The sequence below is a fragment of the Corapipo altera genome, unplaced genomic scaffold (genome assembly GCF_003945725.1).
Source record: "Corapipo altera isolate COAL_440 unplaced genomic scaffold, ASM394572v1 308, whole genome shotgun sequence".
Classification (NCBI taxonomy): domain Eukaryota; kingdom Metazoa; phylum Chordata; class Aves; order Passeriformes; family Pipridae; genus Corapipo; species Corapipo altera.
The window spans coordinates 4,809,194-4,831,781 of NW_020884925.1; the positions used below are offsets into that span (position 1 = coordinate 4,809,194).

Genomic DNA, 22,588 nt, shown 5'->3' on the forward strand with positions numbered 1-22,588 from the left:
AGACAGGCTGGGACACTCCTGCAGTGCAGGAGACAGGCTGGGACACTCCTGCAGTGCAGGAGACAGGCTGGGACACTCCTGCAGTGCAGGAGGAAGCAGGCTGGCTGTGCAGGGTTGCTCCAGCCCCACCAGCCATCCCTGGCCCATCCAGAGGATTCCTGTGTCTCCTCCCTGGGTACCTGCTCATGGAACAGGCCCAAGGCTGGCAGGCTGAGTGGCCTGGCCTTCAGCACACTCTGTTCATGTGTTTGAGAGACACACAGGGATTGAGAAACGCTGGTTATTCCAGTGCTGTTTGTTTGGCAGCTCCCGGATACGTTTTTTCCAGCAGCAGACCCTGGGGCCCACAGGAGTTCTGGCTCTGGGCTCTGAGGAGGCACAGGGTCACTGGGGGTTGGCACTGTCCTCAACAGTCAGTTTGTACTCCCAGCCTGGGGGGGAAAGTCAGCTACAGATACAGAGTTGGGACTCCCAGCGTGTTGCCGGCTTCTGATACTGACAGAACACTCTTGTTTATTCAGGTAGGCAAGGTGGGGACTGCAGATTTTTGGTACTGCCATGTAGTTTCTAACAGAGGTAGATGAAAAAAACATATGTGGAAGTAATACTCATTCCATGAAAGAGCATCTCCCACAGCCTTTAATAGGACGCTGTTACCATGCTCTGCTCAGGGATTCTTTCTGCTCTCTTTGAGGAAAATTTGCAAGGTAGCTGTGAAATTCTGCCTTTCAGTTTGTGTATCTAAGGGAGCTATGAAAAAATGGGATGCTGTGGGCTCTTTACAACAGAAAGCTTTGTCCTGCAACTCCAGGGACAATTCTCCAAGGGTGATAATATCCTGGAATTATGGACAGCTTCAAATGGGGTGAATATCTCATTCTCTGATGAATATCTCATTTATCTAATACCTGAAAGTAAGACTACTGCAATTGAGTGTTTGGTGTAAACAGAAAGGCAGACATGACTTCTGAGACTATGCTATAATTTGAATTATTTTTAGTGAATTATTGTGTTTTATAATAAAGGAGTTTTTAAATCGAATTCTTTGTAAAGTCATAGACTTACAGCTCTTTTTAAACATTTACCCCACAGTATGAATGTGGAAGGGTGGAACAGCTTAGAAGTTCTTTTATCTTGAAAAGGCTTAATTCACCATCTCCACCATCTTTTGTATTGTCCAATAAGTGTGGATGGAAAGTTCTCTGGCCCTCGGTGTGTGCCCCACAGCTGTTGCTCAGTGTTGGAGGGAGGGATCTCAGCTCAGCCTGGTGACTCAGCAGTGCTGGCCCAGGAGGTGTCCCCAGGGCCTCCTGCAGGAGCTGCAAGGGCTGACAGGAGGTTGAGTTTTTTATTTTCTGTGTCCTATCATCAAACAAGCTTGGAGCTCTGTCTTCCTCTTGCTGTTAGAGCACCTTGCCTGCCTGGTGATTTAAGTCCCCTGCTGCTCAGATAGGCAATCCTGCCTCTGCAAAGGGACTAATCTCTGTGACAAGTGTCCCAAATAAGGTACTTGTACTTGATCTAAGCAGTAAATAAACTTGGGATAACCTTTTCTGATTAACGGGAGCATTTTACCCTGACCATTGTTCACTTGTTTGCATTAAGTCCCCAAGAAAAACCTTCTGCAAGAATAGTTTACTTTCTCTTGAATTCACTTTAAATTAAGATTATTTAAAAAATGGGTTGGAAAAAACCCTGTATGTTACTGTATGGGTAACTTACTGAATGTCAGGTGTTTTCAGTTGGTCACTTCTCAAATATAAGATACAGTTATATAAGTTAGGTGGGAGTAGTTCACAGGTATATTTTTTTATTATTTTATTTTTTCCCCATTATGTTGTCAGTGAATTTAGAAATAGAGAAACCTGTGACTTGAGGAGAGGCTGATGAGGAATACAGAACTCAGATTTCTTTTTAATCGTTTTTTTAATGATGACTTCAAGTCCCTTTTCCTCGAGTGAGCAATGCAGAACATTAAATCTAACTGCTTAGTCTTGCTCAAAATATGGATATCAAGAAAAGTAACAAATGTTCAGTGTTTAAAACAAATCAGTCGTCCTGGTGCATTATTTTTTTCTTTGTGAAAGTGAAAGTTCTTACTTAGTCTTCTTCCACAAGACATGAACTGCCAGTGACGTTTAGCTTGGGAGGTGAAGGGCTTTGGTTCAGCACTTTTAACTGTGCAGTTGAAGCATTTACACTTCCTGGGAGGGCAGATTTATAGTAAGGCAGTAAATTCACTGAGTAGGCTGGATTTGATTATGCTGCCTTTTCCTCATCCCCCTCGTGGGAGCTGGAATAGAAGAGATTTCTGGGAAAACCCGGACGTGAGAGGGCACCAGAGGTGAGGGACAGCACACCCATGGCCAGGCTGTGCTGGGGATCTTTAGTGCTCACCAAGGGAAATGGAGGCAGCCTTCATTTGAAAAATGGGTTGAGGAGAGCTTGGAATTGTTGCTCCTCATTCTGTCAAGGCAAATAGTCTTTAACCATTTGCCAGGAGCAAGGCTTGAGTTGTAAGTTGGGATTTTTCAGGTGAGGAGGGGAAAAAATCAAGATACAAAAGTCAGAATCCCCAGTAAAATCAAATAGCACAATTGTTCATGTAATGTAGCAGAATAGAAAAACAAGTATATTAAACTCAGAAGTAAATGTGTTGTAAAAATCAACTTTGATCTGTCCAGTGAGGAATCACAGTGACAAAGCTCAGGTGAACTTGGGAAGGTACAAACTAACTGATGAGATGAAGGCCACGGGAAAATAAGGTTGTGTATCCCACACATCACCCAAAATGTAAGATTTCCTGGGGTCAGGGGCATCCCCCTGGTTTACAAAGACTGTCCAGCTATGGATGTCTGTACTTCTAGCAGCTCTACATTTTACTGTTATTGTGCATCATTGATAAATACTTTTCACTGTTCTGTGCTTTAAAAGAGTACAATTTTTTTTATTCTTTTAAAAATGTATTAGATCTGCATGTTGTGCTTTTACATTTGTTCATTTTTATTTTTAGTGTATTCATTGCATTTCTTTTCAGGACATATAGATGCTTTCACATCAAAGCTTATTATGCTAGAAAAGATTTCTCCAGAAACTTTAAGGGAAAAACTTGCATTGATCAAGTGAGTATTTTTAGTAAGTTTTTTTAGCAATGAATTTGAAACTCTAACAAGCCTTGCAAGCTACTACTTTTGGTGTTTTTTTTCTTTCACAGGCCTGCAAATTCATTAAATATACTTCATCACATTTTGAAGAAAGTGTCTGAGTAAGTGCTCAACTCTTGTTAATTGTGTTTATTTGCAACATTCCCCAGCTAATCCTGTGTTTTCTGTAGAATGCTTGTCTACTCTGATTTTTATTTCTTCAGATACATGAAATATTTTACAGGTTCTCTTAGGTCTATCATGGCATAATGCAGTTCTTTATAAAATGTGCTTGGCATTACAAGGCTTGTACAAATGATGCAAAATAATAAGGATTTGATTTTTATGAACCAGTTTTTCAGGAGAGGAGACTGGACCCTTCTGAGCTGATTGAACAGTTTGCAGGAGTGAGTTGGAATATTATGTGTATAGGCTGACATGTAATATTTGGGCATCTGTTTTTGTTAGGTTTTTTGCTTAATTTGTAGAAATAATACTGTTTGTGTTCACTTCTGCTTAGTTTGACTTAAAACAGCATGTTCTTTCTCTGTACAGCACTGCAACCTTTCCCCTGCTCCTTTATTGAGCTGCTTCAAGGCTTTCAGGCTGCAAGTGGTTTAGGTTTTTTGTGAAGCAGGTTTCTTGCACTGAGTGCAAGTCTCTGAATTCAAATTACAGAGGACTTTTCCTGCACTTGATAATTTCTGTAGCTTCATGATTTGTGACTGGGCAGTTGGTTGACATTTACCTTCCTGCAAACCTGTTTGCCCCAGTGTGTATTGAAAGCACGTCTGTGCTTTGTGTCTGTGTCCACAGATGTATTTGTGCTTTGGAAGACACTGGTTAAGGAACTGGAGTTTGCCCAGCACGGATGGTTTTCAGTTGCATGTTTAGTTGAATATGATGACAATCTGTACATTGCTGATAAATTAGTACATTAAGAATACATTATAAGGACAGTAATTAGTGTGTATTTATCAATACAGTTTAATTAATGCTTTCTTGTCCACAGTCTTTTTATAAAACAGGGACTGATAAGTAAATATCTAAAGACATTTTGCTTTTGCATTAAGAACATAATAGCTATTCAGATCAAATAAAAAATCAAACCACCCATTTAAATATTGGTTTTCATTTTGATCTTCTCTCTCTTTAGTCTGCAGGAGGGCTCTTATTTATTGTCTCATGCTGCAGGAGATTCCTCCATTTCAATTTACAAGAGTTCCCTTGACAAGAGCGCGAGATCATCCTATAACCTACACAAGGCTCACTGTGACCTGCCTGCTGTCCCTGCCACTCTGTCTGTGCCGTGGGTGCCCCTGGATCCCAGCCTTCCTCTGCCCTACCACATCAGCCATGGCAGAGTGCCCTGCACCTTCCCACCCGCCCCCCAGGAAGGCTGGAAGCACAAGGTCAGTGTCCCATTGCTGGAAAAGCAGATTAGTAGTTTAGAAGTGATTTCTTTCCATGGGGTGTATAACTGACATAGTGACCTGTTGTCTTTGGGGGCAGAGACCCTTTGGAGTTCTGGATCCACTACCAAGCATAAGAATGCCTTTTTCCTGGAAAATGGTTTAGGGGAGGTTCTTCTCACCCACCTTTAAACATGACAGTGTGGAAAAACCTTTAGGTTTGTTGTGCTCTTAACAGAGGGAAATGGAACATTGTGTAAGATGCATCTGCACACCAGGATGGGCCTCTTGGGTTGTAGGACTCAGGCTGTTAGAATTGGCATTTTCTCTCTAATGACTACAGGAGTGAGAATGATTAGCACAACTGTAGACAGGTAAAACCAGGGGAGGTGGATTCTGCTGTTGGGGTCTAATCCATTGGGCTCTTAGTACAGTTCTCTGGGATACACTGTGGTGGTGTTCTTTTTTTTTTTTTTAATCTTTTTTCTCTTATGGCAAAATTCTTGCAAAATGAAGTTTTGCATCTTTAATATAACCTAATGGTACTTTTGGACAACAGAAATAATGTGGCATTTGGCTTAATGAAAAGCTTTGTAATTCATAGGCTTGCAGTACAGCTGAAATGGGCACAATATTTGCATTTATAAGGATTTTCTAGTTTTGCCTCTGTGGTGGTGCTTTTTGTTGATGCACTTTTTCTTCAAATGCTTTCAGGAAGGACCTTTTAACCTGGCTTCAGTTTTTCAGTTCTACCTTCCTCTCTACTTGTCTCTTTGTCTTTCCCCCAGAACTCAAAATGTTGAACTTAACTGTTTCAGCAGAAACTGGTATTTCTTTGAGGGCTAGGACACTAAAGTCTTATAAGTTTATTGGGAATAACTGGCTGGGTAGAGGAGAGGAATCCAGATTGTGCTTCCACTGTGGAGTGTGCAATGAGCTGTGATATTTGATAACCCAAATGTCATGGAGACAAGGGGTTGTGAGCAGATCAGCCACACACAGAAAATTGGCAGTTTTTACACTTCTGTGTGTGGCAAGGCACAAAACCAAGTGACTTTAGTCTTTACTGAAGGTTTTAGTACTTCCCTCAGCCCCCTCATGCCACTCTTTGAAGGCTTTTGTCTTAACTTAGTGATTCCTGCTTTCTGCAGCTGGTGTGGGGGAGAGTCTTGGATCAGTTTGCGGTTGTTTATAATTTTAAACAAAGCTCAGGTAGGGATAACTGCTTGTCCACAGCAAAAGTCAGTGTTCCCTTGAGCCCTCCAAAGTGTGGTAGCTCAGTTGGACTCATTGCCATTGATCACCTGCCTCTCCTTTACCTTTGAAGAGACTTCCATTGAAATTCCTGTGGGTCCCTGACACATAGAAACTTCAGTTCTGATTTGTGTTGCTCCCTGTGCAGCACAACATTCATAACACATATGCATGATACTGTTTCTAAAGTAAGAGTAATAAATTACTTTATATTAAAGGCATATATAGTATGTGTAGAGGCATGGAAGTACCTTACTGTGGGAGAATACATGTGTCTCAGGCAGAAATATGAAACTGTGTATGGGTGGCTTCCTCCTGTTTACTGAAAACAGCTTTATACAGCATTTATCTTCTGCATTTCTTCAGAGCAAAGTTAAATCCAAGGAAATAAAATATCTTAGCTGTTTGATGTCATCTTCTGACATAGGATAAGTGAAAGTTAATATAGCTTAAAGTCACTAATACCTCATTTTTGTTGCTGTTGTTTTGAAAACAATGTAGAATTGATTATGAGAAGAATTGTCTGCCTCTAAAGAAACTTCTGATAGAAATTTTTTAGGAGTCCATGGTGCTTTGTAATTTATATTGGTGGGGTAATGATGCTTTGGAAGTGCCCCGAAGATCCCACTCTAATATGTTTGAACAGCTAGTAATGACACTTCAGAAGTGAGAAAATTTCCAAGCACTGTTTTTCTTCAAGCAGAGCTTGACTGGTTTGTGTAAAAGCCCTGTGCTAACTATGCCTGGCTTAGCAGGCTCTGGGATGGTTCTTAGGCCCTGGTACATGTTTTAGCCACATCCTGACTCCATATGAGGGCAAACTGGAGTTGTGCATCTGTTCCTGGTTACCTTGGGCACGTTGGGTTCTGCCAAAGGAAATCCAGGCATGAGCAAGAGGCAGGACTGGTGAGATGTCACTGTGACAGGAAACCAGCTGGGCCTGCCCTCCAGCCCACATGTGGCCTGGCAGTCTCTTTGGCTCTGAATGTTGTTATATATGTTTGTGCTTACTGCAGATTTAAGATGATTCATTCTGGTTTGGTGTTCTGAGTTGCTCTTTCTTTGAATTCTCTCCCCCTGTGTGTGTAGATGTCTGGGGCAAAAGGACAGTGGAACACACGCTGTGAGGGACAGCCAGGGGCTGTGGAGACAAAAGGCAAGCCAGCAAAACCTGTGAGAAATGAAGGTGTGGCTCCAAAGAAGCTGGGGAAGAATTTCTGCAAGCAAAGGAAAATGAAGAAAAGATGGAACACTAAGTTCAACAAAATGCAACCGAAGTAGGAATGGAGAAGAACAAGAGGCAACAACAAATCTGGGGCTTTCTTGCATCTTCAGAGGAGGCAGAACAAGCTGGTAGGGAAATGGCTCCTTGGCTGGAGCATTTCCTAAACATTTAACCCCTTTGTACCTCAGTGGAAGTGTTTCAAGAGAAAATCCCAAATTCAGTCAGAGGAAAAAGCAAGTGGCCCCTTGGCTGGTTACAGGGGAAAAGTGTCTTCTCTTGGTCTTGGGGTTTTTGCACAACTCCATCGTGAAGAATGAAGCAGTGGGTGACAATACTCTGACTCCACATAACAACCAGAAATACAACTTTGCAGTTTTCTGAAGTCTTCCAGAATTGCTACAGATTTTTATTCTGGCATATTTTAAAGCTACATTTTACTTTGTGTACTGTGCATAAGGAGAGCAACTTCAAGATCATTATCGAGCCTTTTTGACACGTGGTGTCTGCCAGCTCTTAACTAACTTAAACGTTTTCTCTTTAGGTTGGTGTAACAGAGGAGGCTTGGGGAATGAAAGCTGTGTGTATAATGAAAGCTAAGTTGAATAGCCTGTGCCATAAATTTGCACTAGGAAACACACAGCTAAACCATTACATTTTGCACAGCTAAAAAAGTTAAATCTCTTTTATGCTTCCCCAAAACAATTTTCAAGAATTGTTTGGGTTCTGGTGTGTCCTCAGAGACTACTATTGCACTTCCTTACTGTGTTTCTGAATGGCTGCAGCTTGAATGTCCAGTCAGATCACTTGGAGCTGCAGCAGTGCTTACCTGGGGTGGTGATGTTTGCCTGGAGGAACAAGTGATGGGATCAAAACCCTTCAGACTCTGCTGTGCATCAGCAGTTTGAGGGATGTTTGGAGCCCATGCAGTGAGGAAGGGAGTTCCTTGCTGTCTAGGAAAAGGCCAAGCAGTGTGATGTGGTTTCCTGGAGCATGGGAGTTGTGTGGGAAATTAAAGTTATTTGGAATGTTGGTGTTCTTTGTTGTGTTTGCAATGGGGTTGCTGGGGAGGGAAGGTTTCTCTGCATTGCAGCTGGTTTAGGTTATGTACTTGGAGTATTTCATCAAACAGAATCTCAACACAAACAGGCCTTGAAATCGAGGCTTGAAAATTCTATTCTGTGATTCTCTTTAACATTTTCTGAATTTCTGCCTGTACTTCCTGTTTTTAGAAGAGCTCATGAATTCTAGAGAGCTCCGAGAGTGAGTCCAATAAATTCTTTCCCATTTTTGTCTTGTAAACAACACAACTATTTTAAACTGTCTGAGCCAATGTTTGTTTGATGTTCTGGAGAGCTGTTTGGATGCATTGCTTAAACTGCTATCACAGAAACCAGAGGCCTCAAAGGTGTTCTTCCAAGGTTTTTGTTTGGATTAAGGAAGTTACCAACACACACATCTGATCCAGCATTCCTCTGCTCACTGTGGCTTGACATGACACGTTTGAATGTCATGAAGGTAAACACAAAAAAAATTGTTCACTGGAGTTTATCTGTTACAAAATCCTGAAGGGAGGATTTTTTTTTTTAAAATCAGGCTTTAACAGTGATTGTATATTAAAAACTGTTCTTTGTGAAATACAGAGCATTTTCTAATGTGGGGTTTTTTTCCCACATTAGATATATTTATGGTGTTATTCAGTATTTTTTTTTTTTTTGCCACTGCTTCTTTTAGCTGCAGTAGTAAGCTAATGGCAAGCTGAACTGGGGGTTGCAAATTACAAACGGTTCTGATTCAAAACCCTAAGTGCTCTTAGTGACTCCTCATAATAGGAATATTTTAGCTGTGAGTCATTTTTCCAGATAACTGACTCTGTGTGGAGGATTCAGAGCAGTTTTCAGTTTGTATATGTAAAAACTTTTGCCAGACTTGTATAGAATTTAGTTTCCTGATGCAGTTTCATGTGTCAGAAATGGGTGGTCTATTTGCCCATATATCTATATGCCTAAAAGACTTGCTTTTTTCTCTTAATAGTGTACTGTTATGTTACACTAGTATGTTATTAATGATAGCATATTCATTGTAGTTTCTTATCTGTTTAGAACAGGTAGAGACTCTGGAGTTTGGATACAACACGTGAGATGTTTTTTTAATTCAGTTATGTTTTGTTTGATCTCTTTTGGATTAAGTGGGACTGAAGTAATTTGCTCTGAGTTAGTGCTTTGAAAGGTTTTGTTCACGTGTCACGGGTGGAAGTACCAAAGTATATTACATTTAGAAATAAAAAATAAGTCTATTTAAAGGAGTTTCATGAGAGGAGAAGGGAAAAGGGGTAGTGTGTCTTTCAGGCAGTAACATCTGAAATTTGAAACAAAGAAAAGGTGTCAACAAAATAACTGGTAAAAAATGTTTCAGTAAAGCCAGAAAATGTGCTGGATATGAGTAGCTGGGTCACTGGTTCTGTTTGGACTGTTCCTGAAGTGGTGGTTACCTAAAGAAGAAGGAACCAGGGGGATCCTGACTGTTGTGATGCCACCAAAGTATAAATTCCTAAATATAACATGGGTTGTAAAGCTGTGGGAAGCAGGAAACCACAGCTGAAGGAAGAGTGAGTGGGCCTGGCTCTTACCCTCCAGGTGAGTGTTGCTCTACAGCAAAGAAATCCTGGTATTTTTTATAGCCTCAACCCACTGAGTTTAGGAGAAAAAGCCCACAGAGCTCACAATCCTGTCCTGGAATTTCAATTTTCAGCTTTGTCTGGAGAGGGTTGTGTGTGTTTATGTTGCAATTTTTACGTCTTGTTTCTAAATATAGTTACTGCTTCTTGTCACTGTTGTAAGAGTATCTTTTCTGTCTCTTCATCTACCCACTGTACCTGCCTCTTCTGCCATGGGCTGTCATCTGCAGAGTGGGTGAAGATTGATTCTGCCACGTTATCAGAGGGCAGAAAAGTCCTGAGCAGGACTGGGCCCAGGGCCAGCCCTCAGAGCTCTGCCCGTGGCTGGTCACTCAGCTTGGAGCTGCCAACCACTGCCCTAGACATGGGAGGAACCCTCTGGGAACAGAGGATAAGTTCTGGTTCTCCCCACTCCATGGTGGTTGTTAGGAGATTAAACTGATGGCTTTGTATTGTGGTCAGACAGTTAGAAGTTAGTTTTGGGGGACTAGAGGCATTTTTCCCTGGTGACTGGTTGGCATATGTGCAAACCCATGCAACTTTTATCAGTTCTTTATGTTGGTGGGAATAACTGCAATGGGCTATTGGCTGTGAAATCTTAACTGTTCTTCTGTGGTATAAGAGGGGTCTTTAAATTTCATTTGCACTGTGCACTGATGAATCACTTACAAACTGCTTTCATTCCCATCTGGGACTGGCAAAACCTCTTCACCTTTTCTGTGGGACTGCAAAAACTCTTAGGCCTGCAGTAGGCACTGTCTGTGCACAGGATATTAGGAAAAGATTGACTGTATTTTTTTGTCTGTCTCCTGGTACAGCCTGGCACTGGAACACAGAGAGCTGGGACCAAGTGACCAGACATCCATTCTGTGCTGGCAGGTGGGAGATGCCAACAGCAAGGGGCTCTCCAAGCCCATGCTGGGAAGTTCAGGAGCAGCATTGAGCCATTTGAAGAGGTATTTCTTCTGCTTCTGGTTTGCTTGCCCTGTGTTTTAAATAGCACCATGTCTCCAAAAGAATATAAAAGTCAGTTCAGGTGTAGTTCAGAATGTTTAGTGCTGACCTCCATTTAAGCTTGTTTTTAATTCTGCTAGTGAAAGCTGGGCCATTTTCAGTCTCTTTGTCTGACTGGGTGTGTAACTTCCTCAGGTGCTTATCTGAGAAGTTCCATAACTAAGCTCCTTCTTTCTTTGTAAGATACATCCATTCTTACAAAGTCCTTCCCAGAAGCTTTGTTGTTGCTTGATATGTTAAATTTCTCTGTGCTGAAGGTATGTTTGCCTTTTTGTTTGGTTTTTTTTTTTTGTCTGGTTTTGTTTTGTTTTGTTTTTTGTTTGTTGGGGTTTTGTTTGTTTGTTTGTTTGTTTTTTGTTTTTTAATTGCTGTTAAAATGTATTTTTCAACAGAGATTCTTGAATTTTGTTTGCAGGTTCAAATTCTGTTACTCTGTGTCCACATTATTACACCAAAATGTTTTCAAACATATATTCCTGTATTATTTATCCCAAATTAAATTTCCTTCTCAGTGCCAGAAAACACCTTTGATGACCAGGTGACCATCTGTTTAAGCCCAAATCGTTTGAATTACACCCCACCTGTTGTAGGTGGAAGACTGTCATTGACAAAAAGCTGATTGGAGCCATTCTGAGCCTCAGAAGAGTCTCCTGTGGGTCATCTCACGGCTGCTCATGGCTGTTTGAAGGCAGGTTAGTCCCCACCCAGCTGTGAGCCTGAGAACACACCACTGTGCTGTACCTTGGTGAGGGATTTTTTGGCTGTTTTTATGGAACTCTACAATATGCTGCCAATTTTTAAATTGTTTGCAGAATAGTTTAGTGTCATGATTATTAATCAGTGTCAGTCCTAGTGCAGCCTTCAGGGCATTTCTCAGCATTGATACTTCTCTCCTCTGCTTTTCCAGTGAAAGAAAAAGGGAAGGCATGAAAGCCCTGTTCTTCCCCAGGACAGCATGGTATCTTTGTATGAACTGTAACAGTAGAGGTAATACAGAGGAAACAATCTTCTTGTTATTCGACATTAAAATCTTCCAATAAGTATTGAAAGACTGCCACTTTTGTATTACCACTTAAATATTAAGAGATTGTGACTTTAAACTCACTATTAAAAAGAATCAGGTAACAATAACTATGGTGGGAAGGGAGGGGCTATCACAGCCCCCAGTGACACATTCTCTGATGACTGGAGAATAGCAGCCACATCCTTCTGTTCACTCACTGCATGCTTGTACAAGGGTGCATTTCCTATCTGTGATAGCCCTAATAGAGGAAGACCATTTGTTTATTTTTCCAAGGGCAATGTCCTTGTTCAGAAGAGCCAAAAGGAAAAGTGTACTGATATTGTTGACCCAAGGTATGTAATGCAGTGAGCCAGGGCAGCTCCCTGCAGCCTGACAGTGGGGGTTCCCATGGCAGTATTCAGAGCCAGCTTTCCCAAAGAGGTGTAAATATATCTGGGTTTCACTGAAACTTGGCCAGAGGTACTGAGCTAAACAGCATGTCACCTGTGCATGAGATTGCTCCGTTGTGAGGCAGCAGGAATGGGCAGGAATGTCCCCTGCCCTGCCTGTGCCCCAGGAACAAGCAGGTACCACGTCAGTGCTCTCATTGCTCAGCTGCCACCCACTGAATGTGATCAGTGAAGACAGAAAAGAGCAAGCTCTACTACAGCAGTACTGTCACAATTCTGTGACCACAGGTAATGATCCTGACACTGTAAAATCTAGGGGTTTAAGATAATTGTGGGGTTTGATAAACCTTGACATGCTTTTGAGTGTTTCAAAGGTGTTTCAAGGCTTTTGCTACTCAAGGACATGTAACCCAGATTCCATTTTTGTCATTTTACCTTGCAGTGGGAGCTGCAGACTCCCTGTCCATTCCCTTGCTACTGCCTTGTCCAGAGCATCCTGAATTCTTGCATCATTGCAGGCTTTTAGGAGCTAATGCCTCCAGAGGGACAGCAAACCTCTCTGGGATACTCCAGTGGTGCTGATAATGTTACCTAAATGCAGTCAGTCCTTTGCTGGCACTGCCCTGTGTGAGCACCCTGAGAATAGTTACAGTTGTATGTTTAGGTAGGAAAGGAGCCAATTAGTTCCTCGACAAAACAATATCAAAGATGATAAAGTGGTGCCAAATGAAGACTCTCTCCTGTCTGTCCAACATGTACTCAGGATATTCCTGGGGAGGTCTCAGTGGTATAACTGCCCATCTCTGCACAAGTAGAGTCAAAGTTTGGGCAACTCCTTACAAGGTTTTTGTGATCTCATAGTAGACTTCCAGAGTTTATACATAGGTTCATGTGCAAGTACTTTTAGGTGACCATCAAGTAGGGACCAGTCTAGTGCTTTTTCAGAGCTGGAACTGAGGTACAAAGTGTCAAAGTGTGCCTCTGGGTGCAGAATCTGTTGCTGGCAGCAGTTCTTCTCAACTGAAGTTCACCTTTATGTTTCTAGATGAAATTCCCTGACTTGAGGGTGCATCTGTGTACCTGAGAGCTTGACTGTTCTCCCAGACACATCTAACACCAAGTCTTGCCTGTGACTGTTCCTCTTGCCTCCCCCAAGGTTTGCTGCCCCCAGAGCTGCTCCTGGAGAGCATTTGTGCTGTGATTTTAAAGCAGTGTCCAACTGAGACTCCCTGGCTCTTCCCACGTCAGTTCTTTCTGATGTACTGTAAGCATAGAAAGAAGAACATAAGGATTTTCTGTAAAAGAATTTGTAACTATCCATGTTAATAATCAGTGCTGAGATCAATGCTTCTGATGTATTTTTCAGAAACTATTTTAAAGCATCTATAAATGAAATGAGAGTATTTGTTTAGAATTTAATTTCATCACTGAAAATGAGATTTGGAGTAATGATGCAACCTTGAAAATAACTCAAGTTGTTCATGACTCTTAATCTAATGCAGGCTTTAACATTTGTTTGTCCCATAGTTAAGGAACAGCATGAGTGCCATCCTGTGCCAGGCCTGCTGCAATTGATTCAAAAGCTCCACCTACCAGAGCTTTGCACAAACAATTCAAAACAAAAAACCACCAGGAATGCCAAAAAAATTCCTACTGAAATAAGTCACTCGTTAGTCTGTCTAGTGTGGGCTATACTGCTAGGCAGACAGAGCACTTCAACAAATATTTTAATGATCTGATTAAATTTGAACTTAAAAAAGAGGGAAGGAGAAGCTGCCAGAACCCCATTGCTGAGCAGATCATGTAGCCATGTTAAAATCTACCTCAGCAGTCAAACCCCATTTATTTCAGAACTGTGTTTGATTTATTTATTTATTTATTTCAGAATTGCAGTTCTGTTCCCTTGACTGACAGGAGGACAGGAACCTTGTGCAGCTCTCTGGATATTCCTTGTAAATATCAGAATAAGAAAAAAAAAAGGAAGTACAGTTATTGCAAAGCTGCACATGCTACCTCAGCAGCTTTTGTGGCACTTCCAAATTAACAAGTGCCCACATCACAGTTGAAATTCTTTGGCTTCTTTTAGGTAACCTAAGCAGGATGCACAGTGAGATTGATTAGACTGGCTTTTTTAATCCAAAAGCAGCACACTGAGGTTAAGAAACCTGGAGAGAATTTTGTACTGACACTGTCATTATGTCTGGAGAAAAACAGTCTTGTGGGTCAGTAGACCTGTCACTGCAGCCTCTTTGGTTGGTTGTTTTAATAACAAGCAGTAAATTTGTCTGCTGGTACACTAAGTTTTGTTTCCTGCCTTCTTCAGGGAAGATATTTCACACATCATATTTATCAAAAGAATACATTATCTTCCATTTACAGGTTTTCCACCAGCCCAAAGACAAACTGAGAAGGAAAAATATTGTACATATTTCTTTGGCTTAAAAAATGTCTATGGCTTCATGCTACTCTATGTGTGTATATGTTTCAGGATGAGGCTTAAATTTGGGGTTCTAGTTTTCCCTTCTGGCAAGACCTTCCTGCAGCTTTCCGTGGTCCAGGCTGTGTGTCCCAGGAAGGAGGTGCCTGCCTGTCTCTGTGTCTGTTCTTTACCAGCCCTCTTGGCTTCCCCTCCTTTCCTCTGCTGCTTCGAGCTCAGTTATTCACCACACACTGTGCTGGCTGCTCATCCTCGTGTTAGTGACTTCTGGAGGGTAGGAGCAGTGGGAAAATAAACTTTAGTGCTGTGAGAACCTGTTTGAAAATTCTCTGTGGTTGTATTGGCAGTGCAGCCTTTTGTTCTGTCCCCCTGTCCCCAGTGTGAGCACTGGCTGCGGGTGTGCAGGACACAGCCGTGGAAGTCACCCAGCTCAGGCACAAGTGTTTACTGAAGGCATGTTTGAAAGCAAATATTAGTGAAAATGTTAATTGTTACATGTACTCCTTCATGGTTAAACAACAGGCTTTTAATATATTTTTCTTCTGATTCATTAAAGGAAGAAATCTCTGTTTTAGAATTCAAACCTGCGCTTCTAACCTGGAAAAGCAAGTCTTAGCCTACCTGGCAGAAACAAATCTCTTGATAACAGCCATTCCCTTTCTCTCAATCAACAGCTTTTTTGAAGTCAAGTTACTTTGTCTTAAATTTTCTCTAAAACTGTAAGATGCCACTTGAAAGAGTAACAAAATCATCAGTGTTGACAGTCCTGTGTAATCAAGAATCTGTGATGTTCCTTTGTCTTACAAGGTATCGTTTGTTCTCAGTATCTCAGCTGAGCCTGATTTAGGTAATGAAGTTCAGGCCATGTAAGAACTTTCTCAAAATCATGTGTTTTGTGTGATTTTTTGCTCAAACAGGGTTGATGTTTTAAAACAAATAAGCTGCTAAAAAACTTCCCTGTAATTTCACTGAATGGTTGATTTTAACAGAAAATTTGCAGCTGTGTTCCAGATTGCTGTAATAACAGTGTGCTGACTTCTGCCAGGGAACTTTACACTGTAAGTGATTTTCAAATTCATTTCCATGGGTCGTTTCAGAGGTGGCCTGATGTTAAACAACAAGGAGATAATTTTTGCAGTATGCAGTTGTCAGCCTGCAGATTTGCCTTAGGGACCTGTAGTTTAAGGATTTTTAGAGTAAGTTTAGGTGGTGCTTAATTAGATTGCTTGAAACTTTCAGAATTATTCCCCAGGATTCCTAGGGACATGTTTAAGGTGTGACAGCCTCCCCAGTGCTTTGGCAGAGGCCAGGAGATTAATCCAAACCATGGGACTGTTTTTGTTATGAGTCACTAAAGTGGAAAGAGCACATAATGATGGGAAACAATGAAGCAGAACAGACTTGGGTTTACATCAAACCTTTTTAATGCTGTTCCTAGGAAAAAATTCCCTGAGGACTTCTGGCAGCTTCCATCTTTTGTAGCTGTTTCTGTCCTTTGGCAGGACAGGCCCAACTCTGCCGTGATTATTTCTGCTGCTCTGTTCTGGGTGATGTCGGGGGCTCCTCCTGCCCTGGTGATGTTTCCAGCGTGGGGCAGTCTGGGGAACTGCATTCCAGAGCTGGCAGCCGGGATCTTTTTAGGCCCTGGGACATGTAAATGGATTTAAAATGTCCCTTAAGTAGCCTGTTTATGCTGGCAGCATTGTGCTTATATTGGTGAGAAAGCTGAGCTCAGCAGAGTGGATTTGGGTTTGACATGGGTCTGTTTAACCTGTCAGAGGACTACTTAAAGGGTTAGTAGTAGGGCTAAAGACAGCATGATGCCTAGGTTGGGATGGACCTGCAGCTCTCCAACCCTAAGTACTTTAAACTGCGATTGAGGGTGTTGATGATAATCTGAGAGCAGCAAGTAAACTTCTTTAATATCTGACAGTGCTTTACAGTTCTTTTTTTGTCTCAGACCATCTGATCTTTGCATTAAAAGGCAGCTGGCTCTGAAGCAGCCTCGGGAAGTCCTCGGGGGGCTGAGGAAATGCCCCACAACGTGGTTACACACATAGTGACTGTTTGTTTTGTGTCCTGCCACTGTTTCATTCAGTGTGAAGACGCTGAGTTTGTTCCAGCCGCCAATACCAGTGCGAGGGGTTTGGCAAGTGTTTCATCGGTGTTTGTGTTTGTATCCAGGCGACCTCTCCTCCTCACCAGATGATTACTCTCTGAGGCAGCTGAGAAACCAAAGTGCTGGTGATTCAGCGTTTAGGTTAGAAATGGGATTGAGCTGCTGAGACTGGTAATGCTCATGCTGAATGTGTGCCAGAGGAGTTCCTTTGCTGTTCTTTGCTACACATGTGCCTGAATTGCTGGTTTAGTGTTTGTTCGTGGTGCATATTCCTCTGACTCTCTGTCTCACTGGAGTGTAAACCTCTCTGGCTTACTGTAATTACCGTGCCCCAAACAGGAGAGAAGGTGCAGGAGCCTGGACTGAGTCACAAAGGAATAAAGCCTATTGCACCTTTGAAGTTGATGGCCCTTGTCACCGTGTCAGCCAGCTGAGAGTAACAAAGGGGTTTGCTTCCTTCTGAGCACCTGCACAGAGCAGAGATGAGTCCAGGTTGTTTTCTGTGGACAGTGGACAATGAGTTGCACCACGGTGACCTAAACTTTATGATTTTTGCCAAGTGGTAGTGACTTTATTTAGGCTTATGTGTGCCCTGAGACAGCTTTGTTTATCATTAGGTTTTGTGAATATTTAAAGGAGTTTCTTTCTGACTGTAACTATAATCTTAGCTAATATTTTGCTTCGTTACTCTCTTGTCTTAATTTGGGATCCCAAGTCACCCAGGCATCTGGTTCTCCGTGGAGGCAAACTCCTTGTGCCCATGGGCTTGGAGTGGATGGAGCCACTGAGAGTGAGAGATGAAAGGGGGAGGATGATGGTGTTATTTGCACTGGTGAGGAGGAAAATCTTTGAAAATAAATGAGAGTTCAAACTAAGGTTGTGGTCAGACGTGCATGAAAGTGTCACAAGAGTGAGACTGAACAGCAGACAGACATTAATTAGCAAATATAGAGTTGAAAAGTGTAAGAGGAAACTTTTAGAAGTCAAGTGCAAGATGCAGCCAACTGGTGGAGGATAGAGATAGATGTTTTACTGGCTATGAAGAGCATTTGCTGTCAGATTCTTATGTGTGAGGCACTTTGAGATTCTGCATGGGAAGTACCTGTAGGACATACTGCCTGTCATGTCTTTGCCAGTCACAATGACTGCTAAAACATACCCTTTAAGAAGGTTATATCAGCTTTCATGTTATGTAGACTTTTTATGAAACACAGGAAGGTAAACTGGAAACAATTTGATTAATCTAATTGATTAATCTTGTGTCTTGGTGAAGTAAATTTGTGTTCTTTACCATTTTCTTTAGCAGATGCAATACTTAGTCTTTGCCCTGAAGAGTCAACAGTCGAAAAACAGGCCCTGATCAAGGCAACAGTGTAAGATCACCCAGCAAACCATAGCACTGCAAGGCATCCAGTCCAGGGGCCAGTTTCTGTTTGGGATGACCTGCTCATCTCACACAACTTCTCTGTTCCCAGACTGGACCAGCAAATGCCAGCTGCCTTATCTATTGTAGTGTTCCTTTGTGGAACACACACAGAACAAAATACTGGAGGTCTGGCCAACACACAAGATCATTCCAGAGATTAAGTCTAGCTCTTTAAAAGGGATTATTTCAAGTAAATGAAATTCTGAGTGGAGAATAACATTTGTGCAGGAATGTGCATGTAGTATAGGAATGAGATTGTACAGAATAGAACTGATCCGAGGGCTTAGGTGGTTAGGTGGAGCACCTAACAAGATGTCTGGTTCTCTGGTGTTGTGTTAGATGAAAGTTGGCATTGGTATTCTGGGATTTAGTCTATTTTTCAAAAACAAGCATTGGGATAACAGTTCTGTAATATTTAGAGTAACACTCCCTCCCCCCCCCCCCCCAAAAAAAAAAAAAAACAAACAAATCAAAACACAACTCCCCTCAGGTAAACAAGTTAAACACTTGCAGTGTTTAGTTTTACTAGGTGTGTTTAGCAGGAGTCCTTCCTCCTCCTTTCTTCTGTAGCCATAGACATAATAACTTGCCAATTTGTTCCCCTGGGAACCTAACTAGCCTAACTTATAAATTATATTTAACTTTCTCTGTAACCTGTGATTAAGTGCTAATAACAAATCTGTGTGTATTTGTATCATGGCAGTTCCCAAATTAGACCTGATAATCAAGATGCAAAAACAACACCTAGAGGTCTGCCTGCTCCATATGCTAATCAGAATGGAATTTATATTATCCTCTTGCAACATAACACGTTCAGGGATACAACAACAGTACACAGAGGCTCAGTCACACCTAAACCAGAAAGTCCTTTCTCCTGATCCCTCCCCCCTGTTTTCAGCTGAAGAAGCAGGTTTAAGTAAGCAATACACATTGACAGAATTGTGGCCTTCATAGCTCCAGTGTTAATGCACTTTGTGTTTTGTAGACAGCCTCCTGAAAGAGTGTGAGCAAGAGCAGTGTAGATGAAGGAGCAAAACAGTCAGACAGAAGTGAGAAAAAATCAGCTGGAGTGACCCCAAATGCAGAGATTTTATCGCAAAGATAAAGTTTGGGTCAGAGGGGAACTTCAGTTGAGTATTCAAGTTAAGCATGTCAAGCCTCCAGTAGTATAACATAATAAGAAGGTAATGACTGGAAAAATCAAAGGTGTTGGTGGGGTGGAAAACAATGGTATCCTGAATTGAAAGAGGGAGAAAAAAAGATAAAATTAATATCAAACAATATTAAGCAGTAACAAAAGAATGGTAGAGTTAGCCATGATAATGTGTCTGAGAGGATGGAATAACTGGACCTACAGCATGTCTATAGATTACAGGATGAAGCTCAATCAATGAACAATCAGAAGGGTAAGTGAGAAGTTGGCACAATTGTACTTGTTTTTCCATCCCCAGGACTCTGTGGAGCTCCAGTCCAGAGCAATGTGCTCTCTCTGATTGCTGTGGGCAGCCTGCAGGAAGCCAGAGGTCACAGAGAGGGAATTGCAGCTGAAGGAGTTGCTGGTTATTTGAAATATGACCTTCTATGCAGGTACTTTAGGGGAGTGCAGGGACTGAGCAATGTGAGAACAAATCGAAAACGTTCCTTGGCTCTGCCTTCCTCACAGGCTTGTTGAAGCATGTTTGCTTCCAGTAAATCTTGTGTGAGGCAGACACAGAGACACTGGTGTCCCAGCCTTTTATCCAGGCTCATGCTGACATGGTTATTGCAGTGTAGTGCCCAGGAGCAGTGCTCATGGACCACAACCCCTTGTGGTAGGTGCTGTACAAACCCTCCAAGGTTTGGGTAAAGCTTCAGAAATAACCTGTGTGACATACAACCTCATGTCTCATTTTAACAAGTGACTCAGGCACTTGGTTGCTGATTTCCCGTTAATTAATTTCCTTTCCCTGTTTGGCTTTCCTGTTTGCACAGGCTGATTGCTGCCTGCCTTGACTCACTGCTTTTGCAGAGTTTTTTCTTAAAGGTGTGAAGAATGTATCGTAATTTCACGGGCAGGATCCGTGGCCTTGGTATTAGGGGATGGCTGGTTGTTCTGCCAGAAGTGTGGATGTGTTTTCTGCTGTTCGTCCTACTCAGAGTCCCCAGCTGGTACAAGTGCCTTTGATGTCAGTTGACCTACATAATCAGAGAGCAGTTGAGGGAATTTGTAATATGTTGGAATATAATGTTTGTATCTTCCTTACTCTGAATGTAGTTGCTCTTCTTTTTTTCCTGTTGTCACTCTTTTTTCTGTTGAAATCACTTCAACAGTCCCTAAAGTTTGTGTGAGTTCAGAGAGGCTGCTGTCCATTTTAAACTGAGGTGAATGTGTGATCCTGAGATTGAATAACTGATGATTAAGTTGGATGTTAGAGACATTTCTGAAGCTGTTGACTATAATGATAATAGCTCACTTGATATCCAAGTTTTTGCAAACTGTTCACCTGAAGATCTAGTTAGCCAAAATTGATAGTGGTGGATGAGCTACTTCATATTTTAAGTATTGAATTATTTAAAAAAAAAAACATTTCTCAGGAAATGGGAGTAGTAGTGCCATTGGAACAGGCTGAGGTAGAGGATGAAAGGCAAATGGATGTTCAGTTAAGAGAATGAATATGTTCCTCTCAATTCATTAATATGTGACTCAGCAGATTGTATACAAAGAGTGCAACATACATATATTGCATGTTGGCAGTACATTGCATATGTGAAAACACTTTCTTTGGCTGAGGATGTTGTAGTTATGGTTTTCTGCTTTTGTTTTAATAATGCTTGACAAGAGTTGGGGGTTAAAAAAACTGCCCCTGAGGGATTGTGCAGCCATTAGTGGGCACATTGGCTCTCTGGCCTCTGCTCAGCTGCTTATCCCTGTTTAAAGCCCCTAATGAATACTGCAGTGCAGAGTGGCTGTTACTTCTAGGATTTTAAGAATTTTTTTATCTGTGAATCACATTTCCAAGTTGTCAGTGATTTATTTTTTTTTCTAAGAAATCTGAAAAGCAGGGGGTAATAATCTGTTTATCTGTTAGTGACAGGCACTGGTTGAAGTGGGATAACCAGGAATTAATTTTGAAAGACAGGTTCATTAATACACAGAGAAATAACGACAGTGGCCTTGACAAAAAGAAAGCTAATGTGTCAAACTAGTGCAATCCTGACACCAGTGTTCTCTGACAAAGCACTGCTCCATCATGTGCCTTTTCCTATGGCTCTCCCCTTCATACCACTTTTGTTTCACGTGAAAAGGTCTGTTAACATTATTTTCACCTTCTGCAATGACCAGCTCCTGTGTCCACTCTGTTGCCTCCATGTTTGAAGTCATGTAATATTTCTTAGTATTTCTCCCTCTTTGTATCACTGATCTTGTTTCATCCCAGCAATTGCATTGTCTGTCAGCCCATGTTCTTGTCTCTTTTGTGTTTGCCAGCTTTTGCTACCACTGTTTTTATGCACCTGCATAAGCCTAAAACTTTTTTACTCTCTGCATCTGCCAGAAGACATCTCTGTCTATGCCTACAAAGAAAGCCTTCTACCAGAGACAAATATCTCTGTGCAGAATCAAAACCACTGTGTGACAACATAGTCTCGAAAGGACTACCTGCAAGGGCTTTAGAAAACCACACTGAAGTTACAGAGTGGGGAGTGCTTCCTTTTTTATGAAGTATTTGGATCGATCACCAGTAAATTGACCACACTGTTGGGCTGAAAGAGTCACCTCAAGTGATCCAACTGAAGATCTGCAAATACTTAACTAAATATTGCTTTTGTTACCGGTGTAAGACCTGGGCTTCAGAAATTTCTTTTTCACTGCTCAGACCGGCAGAAGCTTTGACTTCCTGCCCCGTGCTGGGCGTGGTGGCCCGTTGGGGTTATCTGAGCGTGATTCAGTGAGACTCGGCTGTGTCTCCCAGGGTTTATTGCTGGTGGCCGACGTCACCGAGCCCTCTCCCAGTGGGGGCTGCACCCTGAGCCCTGCTGGGGGAAGTGGGCTTGGCCGTGACCGAGGGCTCGCTCTGGCTTGGCCGTGGATGAGCCCAGGGCGGGATGAGCCGTTCTGAGGGTGGCAGGGAGCGCCCGGCGGGGCCGTGCGGGGTCGGGGCCGTGCGGGGTCGGGGCCGTGCGGGGTCGGGGCCGTGCGGGGTCGGGGCCGTGCGGGGTCGGGGCCCTGCCGGGCGCTGCACAGCGGGGCTCGGGTGCTGCCCCTGTCACCCTGCTGCCGGGAACCCAGAGCCCGGGCTGCCACACACCCGCTGCCCCGGTACCGCAGGGGAGGGTTAGGGGCGGGGTACGGGGGCTGCCTCCCCCGGGGGCACCGGCGGCTCCATCGGAAAGGCGGGCGGCCCCAGGCAGCTGGAGAAGGGGGGCCGAGGGCTGAGCCCTGACCCTGCAGCCCGGGGCGCTGCTCCCGGTGCCTCCTCCGCATCCCCAGAGC

At 42.6% G+C, this 22,588-nt stretch overlaps 1 protein-coding gene across 2 annotated transcripts in view; it reads left to right on the forward strand.

The window, feature by feature from the left end:
- ICE2 (interactor of little elongation complex ELL subunit 2) overlaps positions 1-9,333 on the forward strand; it is a 25,263-nt gene extending 15,930 nt beyond the window's left edge. For both annotated transcript variants that reach the window (XM_027657897.1, XM_027657898.1), the window contains 4 exons: positions 3,038-3,122; positions 3,215-3,265; positions 4,300-4,555; positions 6,899-9,333. In XM_027657897.1, the coding sequence (XP_027513698.1) occupies positions 3,038-3,122; positions 3,215-3,265; positions 4,300-4,555; positions 6,899-7,090 (584 nt within the window). In that variant the 3' untranslated portion in view covers positions 7,091-9,333. The remainder of the gene's footprint in view (positions 1-3,037; positions 3,123-3,214; positions 3,266-4,299; positions 4,556-6,898) is intronic.
- The last annotated feature ends 13,255 nt before the right edge of the window (positions 9,334-22,588 follow it).